General features: G+C 40.0%; 1 protein-coding gene across 2 annotated transcripts in view; it reads left to right on the top strand.

Moving 5' to 3' along the window:
• The window catches only part of LOC137352692 (heparan sulfate glucosamine 3-O-sulfotransferase 5), a 285,937-nt gene extending 270,692 nt beyond the window's left edge, over positions 1-15,245 (top strand). For both annotated transcript variants that reach the window (XM_068018416.1, XM_068018422.1), the window contains exon 3: positions 14,139-15,245. In XM_068018416.1, coding sequence (XP_067874517.1) covers positions 14,139-15,069 — 931 coding nt within the window. In that variant the 3' untranslated portion in view covers positions 15,070-15,245. The remainder of the gene's footprint in view (positions 1-14,138) is intronic.
• The last annotated feature ends 5,983 nt before the right edge of the window (positions 15,246-21,228 follow it).

Genomic DNA, 21,228 nt, shown 5'->3' with positions numbered 1-21,228 from the left:
ACAGAGTTTAAGTACAGGTTGCAGAACCAAGGCTTATCGGGTCCCCAAGTGTGTTCAAGACTACTGCTTGAATTTAACCAGCTAAAACGAGAATAGACTATTATCACAGATAGCTACTTCTGGTCCAGCGAGGACCACGCTATATAAGTACAGGAAGTAAGATTACGTCCACATGACAACTTCAATAATAATAATACTTTACTCATTGTGTAATTCAGGAATTTTACAGCTTTTGATGGTACAACACCTTATGGCTCCTATATTCTGTGCAGCTTCATGAATTGGCAAAATTAAACAGGGATTCCCTATAATTTGGTTTTCATTAAATATAGCAGCAAATAAATCGCTACTAAGTGTTTTCCATTCAATAAAGCTAAAATGATTTCAGAAATAAAATTAAATAACAAAACTGATGTATAAAAACAAATAGCTAAAATTGAAAATATTTTGTGCAAATCAAACCAAATAAGGTTAAGTTCCTGATTGCAGCTGTGGCATGAAGAGGTGGTATTGAATGTTGAGTCATCGCTCACAGGTAATGAGCTCAGAATTAGCATGTGAGTCACCGAGAACACACTCAGGTAGCTCCTAGCATTTGAGTCAAGAATGGAAATGAAAAAGAGGGAGATAATGAAAATAGCTCGTCTGCATTACCATAACGACCAGTGAAGGAGAGTTTAGAAGTATTCTTTTTTGTTGTCATTCTCTGGTCAACATTATAAATTGTTATAAATGTCCTGAAATTAACTGCAATTACACTGAAGTTGACAAGGGGAGGATAAGAACAACAGGAGAAAAGAAATAGAAAAACAAATTAACCAACAAGGAAAGGTATAAGACAGTGTAGGAAATATTTCAAATAACTGTAAAGAAAAAAGAAAATAAACAGCTATAAATAAAAATAATAGAATTAAGAATAAAAAAACTAAAGAAAATCTATATTACTTTTTAAGTCTGTACTCCCCCATCAAGCCACTCATATTTAGAAGAAATTTTCTTCTCCCGTATCCTGTACTACTCATTCCAACCCACACCCTGACATTTACAGATGCTGTAATTGATACAATGGCCTTGTCTTTTATTCATCACCACCCACCTCCCCACCCCCCGGCCCTTCATATCCAAAACCTCCAATAGAACATCTTAGTCATTGAATTTATTTTATTTAAAAATATAAAGAAATAAGAAAAGAGAAATGGTTTTGCTACATCAAAAATTTTCTATCTCAAAGGGGGAATTGGTCATCAGTTTTGGCTTGATTGATCAGCAACACTGTGCCTGACAAATGGACTAAGCCTACTGTCGCGTTGACAAGAAGTGTGTCAAACTATAGCATTTCATACACATTGTGACACCAAATGATTTCATATTGCCACATCCTGTCTGATTTCCAATTATTTCAGATGTGACCAGCAGGAATCTGCATTTCTAATGAATTATGTTTTCCTAAATTAGAGAGTGCTTTCCAGCCATCTATTACAATATCCACATCAGTAAAAAAATATTTTGTATTTCCACATGTATCGTCTTTTTCTAGTGTTTTCTTCTTTTTAAAAAGCAGCAATTAACCTGAAGCAATCCATAGTAAAATTGACCTGACATTGTTTCCAAGGGACTTACAAATTCAAATTGGGTTACTTTGCAAATTCACACTAAATGGCATGATGTCAGTGGGATCAGAACGAACACATTTTACATTAATGATGCTGTACAGATGAGGGAATAGTCAAGGTACTGATCTCCTAGAACAAGTCACTACTGCCAGGAGAAAAAAAATGAAAGAGTTGTTAATCAATAATAGAAGAGGAGAACTGTTAGATATTGAAAAGGAAATTGATATGTTTCACTAACCGGTCCCACTGTTACTAGCAATAAATAAATCATTCTAATTTATGATTAGCATCAATAAATCTTTGATGAAATCCATTCCTATAATTGTTCTGTAAGGCAGACACGCTCAATAATTTAACCAGAAATTTAATGTAGTTATGTTTCATAAACTGACATCATGTTAATATGATTTAAAGCTAATTTCTTTCATTATTATTTATATGATGTAGAAAATCTGTTATTTTCCTATTTCTCCTGTGGTGTGGGTAAAGCCCAGCTTTTGCTGTTTCTCCTGATATTACAAGTTGAATCAGCTTTGTAGTGGTGTGATACCATACTTTTTCTGAATATGATATAGATGCTACATATCATGTCCTGATCATAAGCTTTTACTTGTTGCTGAACATTCATTTCAAGATTTTCTGGGCTCAGGGATTTGTGTTTTACAGAAGCAGTGGTTTTCATGGAAGACGGCGAGTGTTTTAGTTCAGGTCCAAAAAGAATGGCAAAAATTACTTCAGCCTCTACTCATGCCAAAGTGGCTAAACAAGCTACCTAGTATGATACTTATACATACAAACAAGTAAAATCCCAGATTTGATCCATAGATTTAACTAGTTTAGCGGACCCTAGCCAAAGCAGCAGAGGGTTATTACTATTAGCCTCGGGGAAGAAAAAAATTGGCAGGTTCCTAACTCCAGATCCTAGTCCAGCAACCTCTTCTTCTTCTTTGGCCTCCTTGTCTCGGGAGACAATGGGTAAGCGCCTGGAAGTGGTCAGTGGTTTGTGGAGCAGCGCCTGGCGTGGCTATGAAGGCCAATACTAGAGTGACAGACTCTTCCACAGGTGCTGCAGAAAAAATTGGTTGTCGGGGCTGTTACACAGTTGGCTCTCCCTTGCACTTCTGTCTTTTTTCCTGCCAACTGCTAAGTCTCTTCGACTCGCCACACTTTAGCCCCGCCTTTATGGCTGTCCGCCAGCTCTGGCGATCGCTGGCAACTGATTCCCACGACTTGTGATCAATGTTACAGGACTTCATGTCGCATTTGCAGACGTCTTTAAAGCGGAGACATGGACGGCCGGTGGGTCTGATACCAGTGACGAGCTCGCTGTACAATGTGTCCTTGGGGATCCTGCCATCTTCCATGCGGCTCACATGGCCAAGCCATCTCAAGCGCCGCTGGCTCAGTAGTGTGTATAAACTGGGGATGTTGGCCTCCTCGAGGACTTCTGTGTTGGAGATGCGGTCCTGCCACCTGATGCCAAGGATTCTCCGGAGGCAGCGAAGATGGAATGAATTGAGACGTCGCTCTTGGCTGACATACGTCGTCCAGGCCTCGCTGTCGTAGAGCAAGGTACTGAGGACACAGGCTTGATACACTCGGACTTTTATGTTCCGTGTCAGTGTGCCATTTTCCCACACTCTCTTGGCCAGTCTGGACATAGCAGTGGAAGCCTTTCCAAAGCGCTTGTTGATTTCTGCATCGAGGGACAGTTTACTGGTGATAGTTGAGCCTAGGTAGGTGAACTCTTGAACCACTGCCAGAGCGTGGTCACCGATATTGATGGATGGAGCATTTCTGACGTCCTGTCCCATGATGTTCGTTTTCTCGAGGCTGATGGTTAGGCCAAATTCGTTGCAGGCAGCCCCAAACCTGTCGATGAGTCCAGCAACCACTGTTAGAAAATGAATGTACTTGTGGATGTGATTTAAAGGTGTATTTAGGCTCAACTGTGGCCTCTACAAAGTTAATAATTTGGCAGCATTCGGTCTCCAAGTTCACACATAAAGAATGTTTATTTGCCTGATGTATCAGAGGAATGTCAGCACATAGTGGAGCCATAGCCCAACATTAACCATTGCCTTCAGGGAGGAGGAAAGAAAACTGAGGGATGGGTGTGACTTGTTTCAATTAAGACTCATTGTGTGGGAATTGACAGATTCTCTGTGGGAATAAGAAATTGAAGGACAAACTGAAAAAGCACATAAAAAGGGTGGGTAAAGAAAGACCTGGAAAAAAACCTAGCAGCTGAGCCTAAGCCTAACAATAAAAATAATTATTTCAGTAGCACAAAGGCAAGAGGCAATCAGAGGAGCGGTGAAAAGCATAAAAGATGCAAATTGGCTCAAGATTGAGGATGAGTACAACATAATAAATATTCTGAATGACTTTTCCCTCCAAGTATTCACAAAGGACGACGTGAGCAACATGTCCTTGCAAGCAAAATACCCTAAGTAAAATCAATGACTTGTTATAAATGAGATGGAAGTTCTAGATAAGCTAAATGGGCTCAAAACAATTAAAACCCAAGGGATAGCTGGTATTTGTCCCAGTGTTGACACAGACTGGGGAGGAGATTTGCATGACATTGCCAATCATTATAAGAGAGTCCAGTAGATTGATAACAAGCTTATATGGTGGCCATATTCAACATGCGTAACAAAACAGGCTATGTCAAACCCATAATCTTTCGACATTAAAAGTGCTACATTTCCTTCCTCGAAACATTATGGATGTTGCTAAGCGATAGGCAGCTACATGTTAATTTGGACAACAAAGTCAGCTCAACCCTGTTCCTCAACAATGGACTGTCACAAGGCTCAGTACTCATTCCGACGCTCTTCAATGTCTACATACGAACATGCAAATTAGGAGCAAAAGTAGGCCATTCGGCCTCTCGAGCCTGCTCTGCCATTCAGTAAGATCATGGCTGATCTGTTTGTGTCTCGAGTTCCACCCTCCCATCTACACCTTATAACCTTTGATTTCATTGCCTAACAAGAATCTATCTACATCTGCCTTATAAATATTCAATGACCCCGTCTCCACCACCTTCTGAGGCAAAGAGTTCCAAAGTTCCGCAACCCTCTGACAGAAAAAAATTCTCATCTCTGTCCTAACAGTGCAGCCCCTAATTTTAAAACAGTGCCCCCTAGTTCTGGACTCACCCACAAGAGGAAACATCCTTTCCACATCCACCTTGTCAAGACCGTTCAGGATCTTACTTCAATTAAGTCCCCCCTCAATCTTCTAAACTCCAGTGAAAATAAGCCCAGTCTGTCCAACCTTTCCTCATAAGATAACCCGTTCATTCCAGATAGCAATCTAGTAAACCTCCTCTGAATGGAAGCATTTACATCCTTCCTTAAATATGGAGACCTGCACACAGTATTCGAGATGTGGTCTCACTCGCCCTGTATAACTGAAGCATAACATCCTTACTTTTATTTTCAATTCCTCTTGTTATAAAGGATAGCATTCCATTAGACTTCTTTATGATTTGCTGTACCTGCATACTAACTTCTTGTGACTCCTGCACTAGAATACCTGGATCCCTCTGCACCTTGGAATTCTGCAGTTGTTCTCTGTTTACGTAATACTCTGCTTTTTTATTCTTCTTGTCAAAGTGAACAACTTCACATTTTCCCACATTATATTCCATCTGCTAGATTTTTGCCCACTCACTCAACCTATCTATATTGGTCTGCAACCTCCTTATGTCCTCGTCACAACTTACTTTCCTACCTATCTTTGTGTCATCTGCAAAGTAAGCTACCAAGCCATCACTCCCCTCATCTAAGTCATTGATATAAATTGTAGAAAGTTGAGGCCCCAGCACAGACCCCTGCGGGACTCCACTCATCACATCCTCCCAATCCTGCACATCCTGCCAGCCAGCCAATCTTCTATCCATGCTAATATGTAACCCCCTACACCATGAGCTCCTACTTTGCACAATAACCTTTTATGTGGCACCTTGTCAAGTGCCTTCTGGAAATCTATGTACAGTAAGTCAACAGGCTCCCCTTTATCCACAGCGCATGTTATTCCTTCAAAGAACTTCAATAAATTGGTTAAACATGATTTCCCTTTCACAAAACCATGCTGACTATTCCCGATTACCTTGGGTTTTTCTAAGTGCCCAGCTATAGCCTCCTTAATGATCGATTCTAACACCTTCCCCATGATAGACGTCCAGCTAACTTGCCTATAGTTACCTGTTTTCTGTCTCTCCCTCTAGCACCCCCCACCCCCATTCTTGAATAGAGGGGTTATATTTGCTACTTTCCAGTCTGATGGAACCTTTCCAGAATCCAGCAAAATTTGAAAAATTAACACCAACACATCTATTACCTCATTAGCCATCTCTTTTAAGACCCTAGGATGAAGTCCATCAGGACCCAAGGACTTTTTAATCCACAGCTCCATCAGTTTATTCGGTGCCGTTTTCCTGGTGATTGTAATTTCACTAAGTTCCTCTCTTCCTTCCACCTCCTGGTTTACAGCTATTACTGGAATGTTTTTTGTATCCTCTATAGTGAAGACAGAGCAAAATATTTGTTCATTTCATCTGCCATTTCCTTCTTATCTACTATTAGCTCCCCATTCTTACTCTCTAGAGGACCAACACTCACTTTCCTTGCTCTTTTCCTTGTTAAATACCTGTAGAAACTCTTGCTATCTGTTTTTACATTTCTAGCTAGCTTCCTCTCATACTGTAATTTATTTCTCCTGATTAACCTTTTAGTCATTCTCTGCTGCTCTTTATATTCTGACCAATCATCTGACCTGCCATTCATCTTTGTGCAAATGTATGCTTTTTCCTTAAGGTTGATGCTTTCCTTAACTTCTTTAGTTAACCATGGATGGTGGGTCCTCCCCTTTGAATTTTTTTTTATAGTAGGAATATACTTATTCTGAGCATTCTGAAATATCCCCTTAAATGACTACCACAGCTTCTCTATTGTTCTATCTCCGAGCCTAGCAACTGAGTTCACTTCAGCTAGCTCAGATTTCATGCCCACATAGTTGCATTTAAGTTTAAAATACTAGTCTTAGACCTACTCTTCTCTCTTTCAAACTGGATGTAAAATTCAATCATATTGTAGTTACTGCTACTTAGAGGTGCCTGTAACAGTTCTATTCATTAATTAATCCTGCCACATTACACAATACCAAGTCCAATATAACCTGCTCTCTGGTTAGTTCCAGAACATGCTGCCCTTAAGAACTATCTCAAAAGCATTCTATGAACTCTTCATCCAGGCTACTATTGCCAATCTGATTTTTCCAGTTTATATGTAGATTAAAATCACCCATCATTATTGCCGTCCCTTTATCACAAGCACCCAATATTTCTTCTTGTATGCTTCGTCCTACATTGTGATTACTGTTCGGGGGCCTGTAGACCATTCCCACAAGCGATTTCTTTCCCCTACTATTCCTCATCACACCCAAACTGATTCTACATCCTGATCTCCTGAAGCAAGGTCATCTCTAACTATTGCACCAATGCCATCTTTGATTAACAGTGCTACCCCTCCACATTTACCTAGCTTCCTATTCTTCTTGAATGTCATATACCCCTCAATATTCAAGACCCAATCCTTGTCATCCTGCAGCCACGTCTCCTTAATGGCTATCAGATCATATTTATTTACTTCAATGTGCACTATCAGTTCGTCTGCTTTTTTATGAATGCTATGTGCAATCAGATACAAAGCCTTTAGTTTTGTCTTTTTGTTATCTTTGTAACATGTAGTCTTGACTGTTGGTGTGGTCTTCGGTTTTTTCTCTCTGTCCCTTCCTGCCATTCTCTGACTTTCATTTCCCATATTACTAATCTGCTCTCCTGCCTTGACTTTACCCCTTGATTTGTTATATCTTCCCAAGCTTGACCACCCCCCCCCCCCCCCCCACCCCAGGTCCCCTCCCGCTTGTTTAGTTTAAAGCCCTCTCTACTTCCCTAGTTATACGGTTTGCTAGAACACTGGTCTCAGCATGGTTCACGTGCAACAGTACCAACGGTACAGCCCTCACTTTCCCCAGTACTAATGCCAGTGCCTGACGAATCGAAACCCACTTCTCCCACACCAGTCTTTGGGCCATGTATTCATTTCACTAATCTTATGTAACCTCTGCCAATTGGCACATGGCTCAGGTAATAATCCAGAGATTATTACCCTTGAGGTTCTGGGTAATGAGCAAGATGCTGCCAACGAAGTTGCACAAATTTACATATGCAAATGACCTTGCCCTGTCAACCTTGAACCAGGAGGTAAACACTACGCAGGAATATTTCCAGAAATGGAAGCTCAAGCCAAACCCCCACAAAACAACATGCACTGTATTCCATCTTGATAACAGGAACGCTAAGCACATTCTCAAAGTTACTTCTTTGGCAATACTATGTGACATGGCCTCAATATGACCTGTCTCAGACTGAAGCTGACCTGCACATCCATGACAGCCTGAAGACGATAGCCTGAAGAAGATAGCCACCAATATTAAGACAAGGGTCAACCTAGGACAGAAACTGGCAAGCACAGTCTGGGGAGCCACACATCAGTGCCCCAGATATCAGTGATGTTCCTTGTGTACTCTGTAGCTGTGTACTGTGCACCGGTATGAACCAGAAGAAACCATTCTCCACAATTGACTTGTTGATGTCTAACTGAAACTGCAATGTGGTGTTTCACTGAAACCCTCAAGGCCCCCCGATACCCTGGCTGCTCATGCTGTCGCACGTTACTGCCCCGTCCATATTTTGTGATGCTACAACCTCGGCGGAGTCCAGTGAATCTAGGAAAATCAACATTGCCCCTTCCACCAGGATCTCAACAATGTCTCTCAACACTATTTGAAGTTGCGTAAGCCCATTAGGACCCATGCGCTTTAGTTTTGGCAACACGAAGTCAACCTTGAGGAAGCTTGGAATGCAAGAATTGAGTTCACCAAAAGTCACAAACACGTCATGAAAGACTTGATGCAGAAGATCCCTGTCTTCAATTTTCCACTCAGCACATGAGCAAAACTAAACTGCATCGGATCAAACCATGGGAGATGTGGATACTTGATGCACAAATGGAAAATTAAAAACTCTCCAGTGTGCAATTGTTGTCACCCAGACTGTGGAACGTATAATGAATCAATGCCCAATTCGCAAATACAAAGCAGGCATTACAGTAGTACACTCTGCTCCTTCTGACACAATTATCTCGCTTAACCACCTGAATGTAGAATGATAGTTATTACTCTACATCTACATCAACCACAAGAAAGAGAGATTAAAGGTGCTTTATAAATGCAAGTGTCATTGTCATCTTACTTCCATTTCAGATAAATAATGGAATTGATTATCAGGGATAAACTTGAGAAAGAAGAAACAAAAATGGATGTTATTCCTAACACCTTTCACAACCATGGAATGTCCCAAAATACTTTACAGCCAAAGTGTAGACACAGCCAAACTGCACACAGTAAGTCTAGCTAACAGCAGCCAGCATGGATTCGGAAGGGAAATGCTCCTGCTTGACGAACCACCTCAACTTTTTTGAGGAAGTAACAATCTTCAATATTCAAATTTTATGGTGCTGTAGTCAGATCACACCTTGAATACAGTGTCCAGTTTAGGCCACCAAGAAAAAAGGGAGGCATTCAAACACTTCAGGTCGTGCAAAGAAGAGCTGATCCCTAGCGTAAAATATTCCCACCCCTATGGCGATGGGGTTGGAGTGGGAGGAGCTGGGAAAATAGGGAGCAGCCGCATCAGGATGGCACTCTAACGTATTCCTGTCACTGGGGATGTTTCCCACGGGTGGGCTGGGATGCGAATCAGCTGCCTGTTCCATGGAGGCAGGCAGCCAAATTAAATACTTAAGGCCCCAATTAGGGGTGATTTTTCATGCTCGCCAGCACGTTGCCAGTGGTGGAGCAGCCCACCAGTTCAATGGAGGTGGCTTCTCTGCGTCAAGCTGGAGGGCCATCAGCACTAGAGGCTTCATGCCCCGTTGACAGGGCTGTAGGAAGGGAAGGCCATTCAACAACCCCAACGAGCCCTCCGGTCCCCAGATCCTTCTGCCTTTCCCACTCTAGAATTATTAATTTAAATTTATGCCTCCGAGGGTCCCTCCATGTTGAGGTGTCCTCTCGGTCTCCTACCTGCCTCAGAAGCATCCACCTCTCCTGGTGGGTCAGCTAAGGCTCCAGGGCTGCTGGCCTCAATTAGGGGGAAAATCCTGCCCCTAGTGTTGGGAGTTATGAAAAAAGCTGGAAAAGCTTGGTCTTCTCGGTGATCTTAGAGGGGTATCTACAATTGTTAAGAGTGCAGATATAGTTAATAGTTTATCTTAAACCATGGGAGTAGAACAAGGAGATACTTGTGCAAACTAGTAATTTTAGGATAGATGGCAGGAAATCCTTCTTCACAGAGTGATGAACATGCAGAATAAATTTCCAATTGAATAGTGGGAGGGGGAGGAGACATTAGGATCTCTCTAGATGGAAGAGTCTAAACGGGTCAAATGGACTTCCTTATCTCTAATTATCATCTAACCTTCTGAAGCACCTTGTCTTCTGAGGGCTGATACCAAATGCAGAGTTGAAAAGAAATTGAGAAATGGACTTTAATTGTCAGAGATAAGCAAAGAGGAATTATCATTTTGTCCAGCAAATATATTGGTCATACAGAAGGGGTAGATCCTTCAGATGTATTTGTAGCGAGTTGCCCATGAATTCCCTAAAAGATCAGGCTAGAGCTAGTCATTCTGCCAACAGAGCCAAAGTAATTCAGTTATCAGTTTATAGCAACTAATGCTATGTAGTTCAGATTCCCTGGTATGTGTTTCCTCTAAGAAAGCAGAACATTTCTTTTAATACTTAAATTGGATTTTCAGAAGCTGAGGCATTGCTCTGAATTAGTAATGATTATCATTCTACCGTAGTTAATTATCTACTAATGATTATAAGTTCAGAGAATTACTATAGTGCTGACCATTTCAGTTCCAGCTGTAACAGTCAAACATTCATTCATGCCCTTTATTTGCGAGTTCAACATTAAGAGAATATCACCAGCATGAAGGTAGCTACAATGCATGGCCTTTGTGCACTCTTTAGATAATAGTAAGGCTTGCCAATGCTACAGTTTCAATACTAGCCATAGGATTTCCTCAGGGTTGGGAGTACTACATTTTTTTTTATTCTTTCATGGGATGCGGGCATCGCTGGCAAGGCCAGCATTTGTTGCCCATCCTTAATTGCCCTTGACAAGGTGGTGAGCCGCTGCCTTGAACTGCTGCAGTGCATCTGGTTCAGGTACACCCACAGTGCTGTTAGGAAGGGAGTACCAGGTTTTTGACCCAGCGACAGTGACGAAACGGAGATATAAATCCAAGTCAGGATGGTGTGTGACTTAGAGGGGAACTTAAAGATGGTGGTGTTCCCATGCGCCTGCTGCCCTTGTCCTTCTAAGTGGTAGAGGTCGCAGGTTTGGAAGGTGCGGTCAAAGGAGGCTTGGTGAGTTGCCGCAGTGCAGATTGTATACGGTAGACAGTGCTGCCACTGTACACCAATGGTAAAGAGAGTGCAGGTTTAAAGTGGTGGGTGGGGTGATCAAGCGGGCTGCTTTATCCTGGATGGTATCGAGTTTCTTGAGTGTTGTTGGAGCTGCACTCATCCAGGCAAGTCACGCTCTTGACTTGTACCTGGTAGATGGTGGACAGGCTTTGGTAAGTCAGGAGATGAGTTACTCGCCACAGAATCCCCAGCCTCTGACCTGCTCTTGTAGCCGCAGTATTTAAATGGCTGGTCCAGTTCATTTTCTGGTCAAAGGTAACCCCAGGATGTTGATGGTGGGGGATTCAGTGAAGATAATGCCATTGAACATCAATGGGAGATGTTTAGATTCTCTCTTGTTGGAGATGGTCATTGCCTGGCACTTGTGTGGAATGAATGTTACTTGCCATTTATCAGCCCAAGCCTGAATGTTGTTCAGGTCTTGCTGCATGTGGACATGGACTGCTTCAGTATCTGAGGAGTCGCGAATGTCTGCACTATTGACCTTATGGTGGAGGGAAGGTCATTAATGAAGCAGCTGAAGATTGTTGGGCCTGGGACATGTCACCAAACTAGTGATGGAATTAATTGAAGTATGTGTCAGTGACCAATAGTGAATTATGAGAAGTACATTGACAATTGAACTTGATAATTCCATAAAATGAAATTGATTTTTTTCAAGATTCAACATTCATCCTAAGTTCTTATTTGGCATTGAATTGTTTAATTAATGAATTTTAATTGTTGTGTACAAATGAATATAGTGTGCTGTGTACAGCTAAAATAAACTACAATAACAGGATTGATCTTCAACAGAACTGGACTGAAGAATTTTCCTCCATGTCCTTTCAATGCCTTGGTGCCTGGTGGTTCTTTATCCAGCATTTACCATTCTTTTAAGTGACAGTTAATGCCCCACTTGAAGCATGTGCACTTGTTCACAACTTCCTTTTCTCACCAGACTGATTACGTTACCTCTGCCTAAAACCAACCTTTAATACCCAGACTGTAAAGCATCAGCTATCCCTTTGGAATATACAAGAATCAATTTTAACTCCAGGTAGGTAACAGACAGGTGGTGGGAGAAGTGTGCTAGCTGTTGGTGGCGTGGGGTCCAAACGATTTTGAGGCCCGGTCCTCATTTGCAATCTGCAGGGGCCAAGCGGGTGGTCTGCTGCAGTTCACCATTTGTGGGAAAGTGAGAAATTGACTGCTTCCCATGGAGAGCCAGCCAAGAGACCAAGCCTGGGACAGGAAAGGTGATCCAGGAGGCAACTCCAACAAGTGAGTAGCAGAAAAAAGTTTTTTATATAGACCCATGAAGAGCACTCCTGCTCCTTCAACCCATCAACATTGCCTGGGCTGTTTTGATTTGATCCATTTCCAATGGGCACTTTAATAACCACTGTTTAGGCAGCTCAAGACTGGTAGAAATGGAAAGACCATTTATGGTGAACATTCCAACCATTTGCACCTCAAAATTACAATTGAGGTGTACATTAGAGGACCTAGATTTGCATATTAGAAGTGGCATCCTGCCTGAAACAGGCTGACATTCCATCTCAGGACTCTAACCAAGATGGGGAAGCCAAGGCGCCAGTGTAATTCGGGCAGTAAGTGACCCAATTCTATTTTTGAGCCAGTACTGCCCTGTTTACACCAAATGCTGAGAGTTAAAATCAAACCTATAGTATTTGTACAGATGCATACATCGATGAAATAGTGACCCTGCAAAATACATTTACCTGTCTCAGCCAATAAGTCAATATTCTGTACCAGTTCTTTAACACACAGATTTCAGTCTTCATTCTTCTATGTGCTTATCTTCCTTGTTTACACGTATTGGGAGATAACAACACAGAAATGATAGTGTTAACATGCTCTTAAAGTCGAAATACTCCTGTTTGCCCCTTGGAGTTCAATCAGTTTACAAGTAATTTCCATTAGGAGCAATGGAAGATCAGCAAACATGAGCTGAATTCTAATTTGTGCTGCAGCAAAAATATGTTGACACGACAATAAAAAAATTCTGCTCCATTTATGTACCAAATTAATCCACTTTTAGAAAATTCATAACAAATCTAATATATTAAAAATAATATTCAAGAGATTATGAGATAAGTGTGCTTATCAGTTCTGGAATATTAAGCATAAATTATTTAATACAGCTGTATTATATGTTAAACTTTCTCTCTGTTTTCTCTGTTTTATCGCTCCCATCATTGCTGTTAAATTCTGCACATCTTTCATTCAGACAGGAAGGCTGGTGAATGGGCTGTGAGCCACATAATGATTATGATGCTACTAGTGTTCCCTTACAGAAAATAACATGCTTATTATGAAATGTGAAGGCCATCTTTTTCCTCAAGGCCGTTTGGCCCAAATGCCTCCCAGCCTTTCTGAAATATAATTGAGGTTATTTTCACCTCTGCCACAGAGCAATAATGTGTAAGATTGGATTGCATGGTCATTGTAGAATCCACCTGATTTCAATGGGATGGGAATAGTTGGGTTCTACAATGGGCTCCACACTGCTAGCTTACCGTTCAACAGCGAAGATGAAAATAACCCCAATGAAGAACATCACTTATAATTGGTGGTCTACTGTTTCAGTCATCACAGAGCTGTTTGGAGAAAATGTCCTAACTCCTCCAGAGCTGGATCACTTCTAATTTAAGATTATAATATATAAGAAAACATATTTATATTGTTATTGTAACCTTTTTTTCTGGTATCACAGCTACTTGTTAAGGAAAGATGCAAAGCTAAGCATAGTTTCAATTGAGGGAAAGATTATTTTTAGTTAATTGATGAATGGATATTATTACAACATGCAAAAGCATCAGATGAAAATATAGACCTCTTTGTGTATATCTTTTTTTAATGACCCAATATCATGGCTATGATGATTACAATATCACAGATGTATTGATAACCAATTGAGCTTCACTGACAATGCTTGTTTTATTACAGACTCCAGCCCACATGTCCCATAGAAGGTCAATTTGGGGACCAAGAGCAAATCATGCTTCGTGCTTTACAGTACAAGCGAGGCTTGTCACATGACTTGCGCAAAGGCAATGCAACAAAGGAACAAATCAGACTACACAACATGGTGCAACAGCTTCCCCAGGCCATTATTATTGGTGTCCGCAAGGGTGGAACACGAGCCCTGCTCGAAATGCTGAACTTACACCCAGCTGTAGTCAAAGCCTCACAGGAAATCCATTTTTTTGACAATGATGAAAACTATGCTAAGGGTATTGAATGGTACAGGAAAAAAATGCCCTTTTCATATCCTTATCAGATCACTATTGAGAAAAGCCCAGCATACTTCATCACCGAGGAAGTCCCTGAAAGAATTTACAAAATGAACTCATCTATCAAATTGCTGATCATTGTGCGCGAGCCAACAACTCGAGCCATTTCAGATTATACTCAGGTGTTGGAGGGAAAGGAAAGGAAGAATAAAACGTACTACAAATTTGAGAAGCTAGCAATTGATCCCACTACCTGTGAGGTAAACACTAAATACAAGGCTGTGAGAACTAGTATATACACAAAACACCTAGAGAGATGGCTCAAGTACTTCCCCATTGAACAGTTTCACATTGTGGATGGTGATCGCCTCATAACTGAGCCATTACCTGAACTCCAGCTAGTGGAGAAGTTTCTGAATCTGCCCCCAAGAATAAGCCAGTATAATTTATACTTTAATGCCACAAGGGGGTTTTACTGTCTGCGGTTTAACTTTGTATTTAACAAGTGTCTGGCAGGCAGCAAAGGACGGATACACCCTGAAGTGGATCCCTTAGTCATTAACAAACTGCACAAGTTTTTTCATCCTTTCAATCAGAAGTTTTATCAGATCACTGGACGGACATTTAGCTGGCCATATAAGTGATCCTTGCAACACTATGTGTTGATTTAGAGCAAACATTTTCAAGAGTGATATCCAATACTTTCAATGGTTGCAGTATAACAGTAGTCATTCTTTCCAGTAAATGGGATGGTGAGGAGCTGACTACATAAGGGTTTATCAATATGACATACTTATACAATTATGTTTTATGGTGCTATACTTTCTTCCATTTGGTCATATTAGTAAAAAAAAAATTGATGTAAGTGTAAAGCAGAGATCACTGATTTATGGTCATAGCTACTTTTTCTATGTTTTGCTCCTTTTGCCAAGTTTATATTATTAGTTTTGTTTTGAGAAATCTTGCTGAATCAAGCAGGCAATAGCAAATAGATCATGGCCTACCTGAAACCAAGATCAACCATTGCCACTTCCTTTCAGTCCTCACATGTATGGTGTCACTCTGTCCGATTTGGGACAAGACAGTTCAGTTTTAAGTGAGGTGCCTAGATATTTCTTAAATATAAATCTGCTACTAAAAGTCAGATTTTAACACTTCCTGTGTCTTATGGTGTGAAGATATTAGTCACCAAGGTTGCTAAGAATTTCATTGAATATTCAACAACAAAGCAAACATTGAAACCCTTGGGTCATGATTTTACAAACTGCCCTGCCCCTGCTCTGTCCCCTGTCTAGTTTGGTGTTGGCAGAAGTGGCAACCTTGTTCATACCAGTGGGTGAAACTGCTAAACGCAATTGCAGAATGTGATAAGCTGCTTGTTTTTTTTTATTTGGCTTGTGTGTGTGTTTCAATGGGGATTTTTTTTCATGTAGCTTTTGTTCGTATTGTACAATCACCTAGTGCATGTTGTGAAGGTTTTGATTACTTTTTTCCCCTCCATTTTGACAGATTATAGTAAACTGCTGTCATTTTGAAGCAGCTGCTGACTCACTATACAACTATCACACAATTTTACTCTACAGTGGAGTAAATATACATTTACTCTCAGCCATTTTCTCTCAGAAAAACATTCCTGGGATAAGTGCAGACATAAAATGCGTAAATATATTTAAATAACTGGGTTTATTAGACTCACCAAGTTCTAAACTACCATTGGTTTATTTGTTTTCCAGATTTAATATAATTAATCTGCTATGTAAAAAGTTTTACTTACTGGCATCCAATTAGCTCTACTACGCAAAATGTGGGAAGCAGCTATTAGCAGTGGCTCCCTAGAGAATGCAACAACATTTTGATCTTCCAGTTTTTTTAGAGTCAACACAGCTAACAGTTAGAAAATTGAAAATTAATTTTAGGGCTGTCACTAAATTAATTTTAAAAATGAGTAGGAAAAGGGATATTGGGGAAAGACGATTGTGGTGTGTTTTACTCCATATTCCAATGGTTCCAGCACAATTTTAGCTGTCAAACATTACCAGTAACTCTCACCACTGGCATTAGATATTAGCATATCTGTCAGATGGAGATTTTTTTTTAAACAGATTGTGTAGTATGCTTCAACCACAAAAATTGTTCAGTCACTAAATTAACTTTTTGTTATTTATTACTTTAAAAATAGTTATCCGCATTTGAAAATGAAGTTAATCACTCCTGGTATTGAGGGAATATCAGTCAGGGTTCCTCTCCATGATCATTATCTCGTGTCACCCAGCTGGAAGGTTTGTGTGCATGTGTGTATGGACATTGGGTGGGGACAGGATTAGACTCAGTTATGATACACTCAATAATTGATTAACCTGCCAACACTCACTGCCTTGCCTCACATATGAAGAATGGATACTTGGCTTAGGTAGGGAACACTGCCATATGCTAGCACAAATCATCAAATTCACAAATGAAAGGTATAACATTGAGGAAAACATTTTAAAAAATTATTTTCTTTCTTCTTCTAGAATTCCTTGGCTGAGAACATACCTGGCTCTCACTCCTGTTAATAATGCTTATGTGTAGCCAGTCACAATTCAGGTTAACCTATTGAGAACATTCTCATAGTCCACTTGATATTAGGAACTTGGCATAAGGCTATGGCTATGCACCACCCAGTCTAGCAATCTTCAGTTATTTAAAATGCAAATCTCAACACTGATGCATTTGAAAGATGCTGAAAATTGTTTAAAAAGAGAAAAGCCAAGAAAACACAATTGTCAGTGTGGATTACCTTGGCAAAGCTCCCAAAAAAGTTATAAATTTATCAGGTTTTTCAGCTGAATTGTTTTTATTGTCAAATGTACCTTGTTTGTTGGGAAGTTTTTTTGGTAGGTGTACTTTATTATTACCTTGAAAAATGATTGGTTTAATGTCAATGTTTGGGGGTACTGTAGCTTTACATGGAATTCCTATACAGCACATAAACTTTCTTTTATTTCCTGACTGCATAGTTTTTGTGTTATTAAAAATCTGTCAGCAACTCCAGAAAATCAACAGCATAATTTTTCAAGTGTGATGTTTTTAGAGCAAGTAGATGTATGTGGTTGTTTTCATTCAAGCAACTCGAATACTTGTGTTTCAATATAACATTTACTGTTGATTAGATGGAAACTGCACTCTGTCTTTTTTTCAACAATAAATACACAACCATAGGACGGAATTGTATATATGTAACATACTTTTGTAAATACTAGTTTAACACTGAGCAGTTATATTTTGTATAATACTGATTCTGAATTAGGTGTTTAAACTGAATAGATTTTCAGTTCTGTCTAACTTGCTTTTGCACATTTTACCCTCTAATTTGATATCTTTCTAAATTGGTCTCTGATTCATTCTCCATACATGCGAGGAGCTCAGAAACATTAACACCTGCTACAATTTCTTTCAAATGAGACGCTCTTGTTCTTCCACAGTAGTTGAAAACTTGGCATGCTGCTGCTAACATCATTATCTGCCAAGTAGTAAAAAGAAGTACATTATTTCAAAGCATATTGAAAATGTCTGTGTGATTGTGCAACAATGAAACAACTTCTTTTACTAGTCTGTAAAATTATTCTTTTTGTATTAGCTATCAGGATCTTTTATACACGCTCTTATTATATTGACTTAAGTCATAATTTACCATAAAAATTTAAAATAATTTCTAATCCATATCTGTATATTACAACCTGTTTGTTACAATTTGGTCCAGTTTCAGTACTTCAGCACCTGATATTTAATCGATGATAATCTCACTATTAAGGTTGTAAATTCCCACTTAATATCTAACATTTTGCTGGCATGCTGGGTGTAATAATACAATAAGACAGAAACCACTATTCAAATCCTGGATGTTTAACTCTTTTCAAGCATGATGTAGCAGCCGTGCATTACTGTTAAATCCATAGCATCACTTTCTTGACCTAAGTGATCAAATTCTAATTTTTCCGTCTTAAAATTGTCTATCTCTGGAATTGCAAGAGATGACAGTACCTACAACTGATTGCATCATTATGGAATAATTTTCCTTCAAACATACAAAAAAGGCCTACACATATTTCAAAACGAGTTTGTTATACATTTTGCTGCAGTGTTTTATTGGCACTGTGGAATTTGTATAGAATCGTTATTAGTAAGGAAAAGAGAACGGAGAGTATAAATGAGCACAGTATAGTACAGTAAACTACAGAAATATTTATTTATCATCCAACTGACAACTTTTGGTCATTTTCATTTAGGAAATTTGCATCTTGTTGTTACTGCTCCAAAGTTGGGTGAAGTTTGGGATTAATAAGAAACCGAAGAGCTGATTTTAACGGGTTGGGAATCAGGGACGTGGGGTCAAAATGAGCAGCAAACTATTAGGCTCCACCCAGATCATGAGGCTCAGAAGATTGTAACTCTCCGACTCATTTATATATCCTTCACTGACTCTTGCAGGTACTGGCAAAAATTATGTCACCACTGACGGGTATCAAAATTGATGAAATGTCAGACTACCGCTTTGGAGGGGAGGTGGTGGAGGGTGCAGACAGCAAATTGATGATCATTAGGGCGAAAACCTGGGGAAGAGGAGGCCCAGGATATTGTTGTGGGACCAAGTGGAGCACTGCTTCTCTTTATTTATTTAGAGATACAGCACTGAAACAGGCCCTTCAGCCCACCAAGTCTGTGCCGACCAACAACCACCCATTTATACTAATCCTACGTTCCCCTACCACCTACCTATACAAGGGGCAATTTATAATGGCCAATTTACCTATCAACCTGCAAGTCTTTGGCTGTGGGAGGAAACCGGAGCACCCGGTGAAAACCCACGTGGTCACAGGGAGAACTTGCAAACTCCACACAGGCAGTACCCTGAATTGAACCCGGGTCGCTGGAGCTGTGAGGCTGCGGTGCTAACCGCTGCGCCACAGTGCCGCCCTTGGCCAACACAAAACCTTCAAAAATTTAAAAATAGGTCTCACCTGGATTCCCTGTAGTCTGAATTCTTACTGCTGCAAGATACCATACAGCTCTTAGTTGGGCCCAATGATGTAAGCGGGATACAACTCTGTCATTTAAATTAGGCCCCATTCTTCCGGGTGAGCAGCTTTCCCATGCCATAATTCAGGCAAGTAAAAATGGTGGGGGTGCAGGAATATATTGGGAAAGTGACGCAAGCCTTCCACATCATTTTACTTCTGAGCCCGCCTTGTTCCCGTCCAATGGATGGGTTAATATCGACCCTTGAGTAATTAGCTGTGACTGTCTGGCTACAGGTATGCTTTACCCAGTATGATATCAATTACTGCTTCATATTTCTATACATCAGAAATGTGAAGGATGGATAGACCTAAATTATATCACTCATAGCTCATACTACAACAACAACTTATATTTAAATAGTGCCTTTAATGTAATAAAACGTCCCAAGGCATTTCACAGGAGCATTATAAAGCAAAATATGACACCAAGCCACATAAGATGATATTAGGGCAGGTGACCAAAAGCTTGGTCAAAAAGGTAGGTTTTAAGGAGCATCTTAAAGAGGGAAAGCGAGGTGAACAGGCAGAGACGTGTAAGGGAGGGAATTCCGGAACTTGGAGCCTAGGCAATTGAAGGTGGAGCAATTAAAATCAGGGTTGCACAATGTCAGATTTAGAGCAGATATCTTACAGAATACAGAAATTATTTATGTACATTTCTAGGGGACAAGCAAAAAAAAGCAAAGATACACTGAAAGTATCTTTAATTACACTTATTGTATGTGTTTGCAAATATTTCTTCTCTGTACTCTTAATGATTCTAAAGGTTAAGTTGCTGCAAACTGGGTGTGAGCAGAAAAAATGATCAACATAATATAATGTTAAACATAGAACCACATCACAATTGTTCAGTGCAAATCAAAATATCTTTCAGGTGATTTATATTTTCTAGGACAGCGGCAAAACGAAATTGTTCCTGGAGCAGTTTTCTTCATTGATGAAGCAAAACAGATATCTACCACTAGCAAATGATTTTTACTAAGCCAATGGTCCTTTTTTCACTCCAAAGTCATACACAGCAGAGGTCATGCACGATGCTTCCATTGTAAAAGGTAAAAAAGTGTCAGATCAACTCTTGTTATCAAACCATGTAAGATGTCTTGCATAAGTTGAGTACACAGTACTCTAAACACTGCATCATGTGCCTGGAGAGCACAAGTCACGCTTTCTGTGAAAGCTTTTATAGTCAAAAATTTGCCTGTTAGTTTATATGTTCTTCCATGCAATGTTACATTAAGCACACAGTTTTTTTTGTTGAATTGTAATATCAGTGTAACTCCAGGTGTACCTCTTGTGACAGATTTGCTGCAGGACTACCTTGTGGTAGGCTGTATCAGATACAGCGTATCTCATACCATGCAATTGTTAGGTACAAAATGCCAAGAGATTGAACACAAGCACCAAGTCCCTGATTACAGTTGGGCATAATATGGCAGTACCATTAGGACATTTATGCAGCCAATTGCAATGCTAGTATTTTCTATGTGCTTTTGAGTCACATCATCAAGTATTTAAGTTATTGATCAATATGGTTTCTGATGGCCTTTTAAGCCAAGGCTGCCATTTTCACCTACAGTAGGGTAGCCATAACCATTCTCTGAATATTGTATCTAAATGTATGATACACAAGAAAAAAAAACAGTTTTCTTTATGGAAGTTTGTCTCAAACGTGCAACACAAAGGTTTTTTCTTTTTTTCTTTCCTTTCCAAAAGTTAAAATCCACGGTGTGGGACAGTGACTAC

The sequence above is a fragment of the Heterodontus francisci genome, chromosome 3, assembly GCF_036365525.1.
Source record: "Heterodontus francisci isolate sHetFra1 chromosome 3, sHetFra1.hap1, whole genome shotgun sequence".
Taxonomy (NCBI): Eukaryota; Metazoa; Chordata; class Chondrichthyes; order Heterodontiformes; family Heterodontidae; genus Heterodontus; species Heterodontus francisci.
The sequence above is the reverse complement of the archived record's forward strand: the minus strand, read 5'-3'. Positions and strand labels throughout refer to the sequence as shown.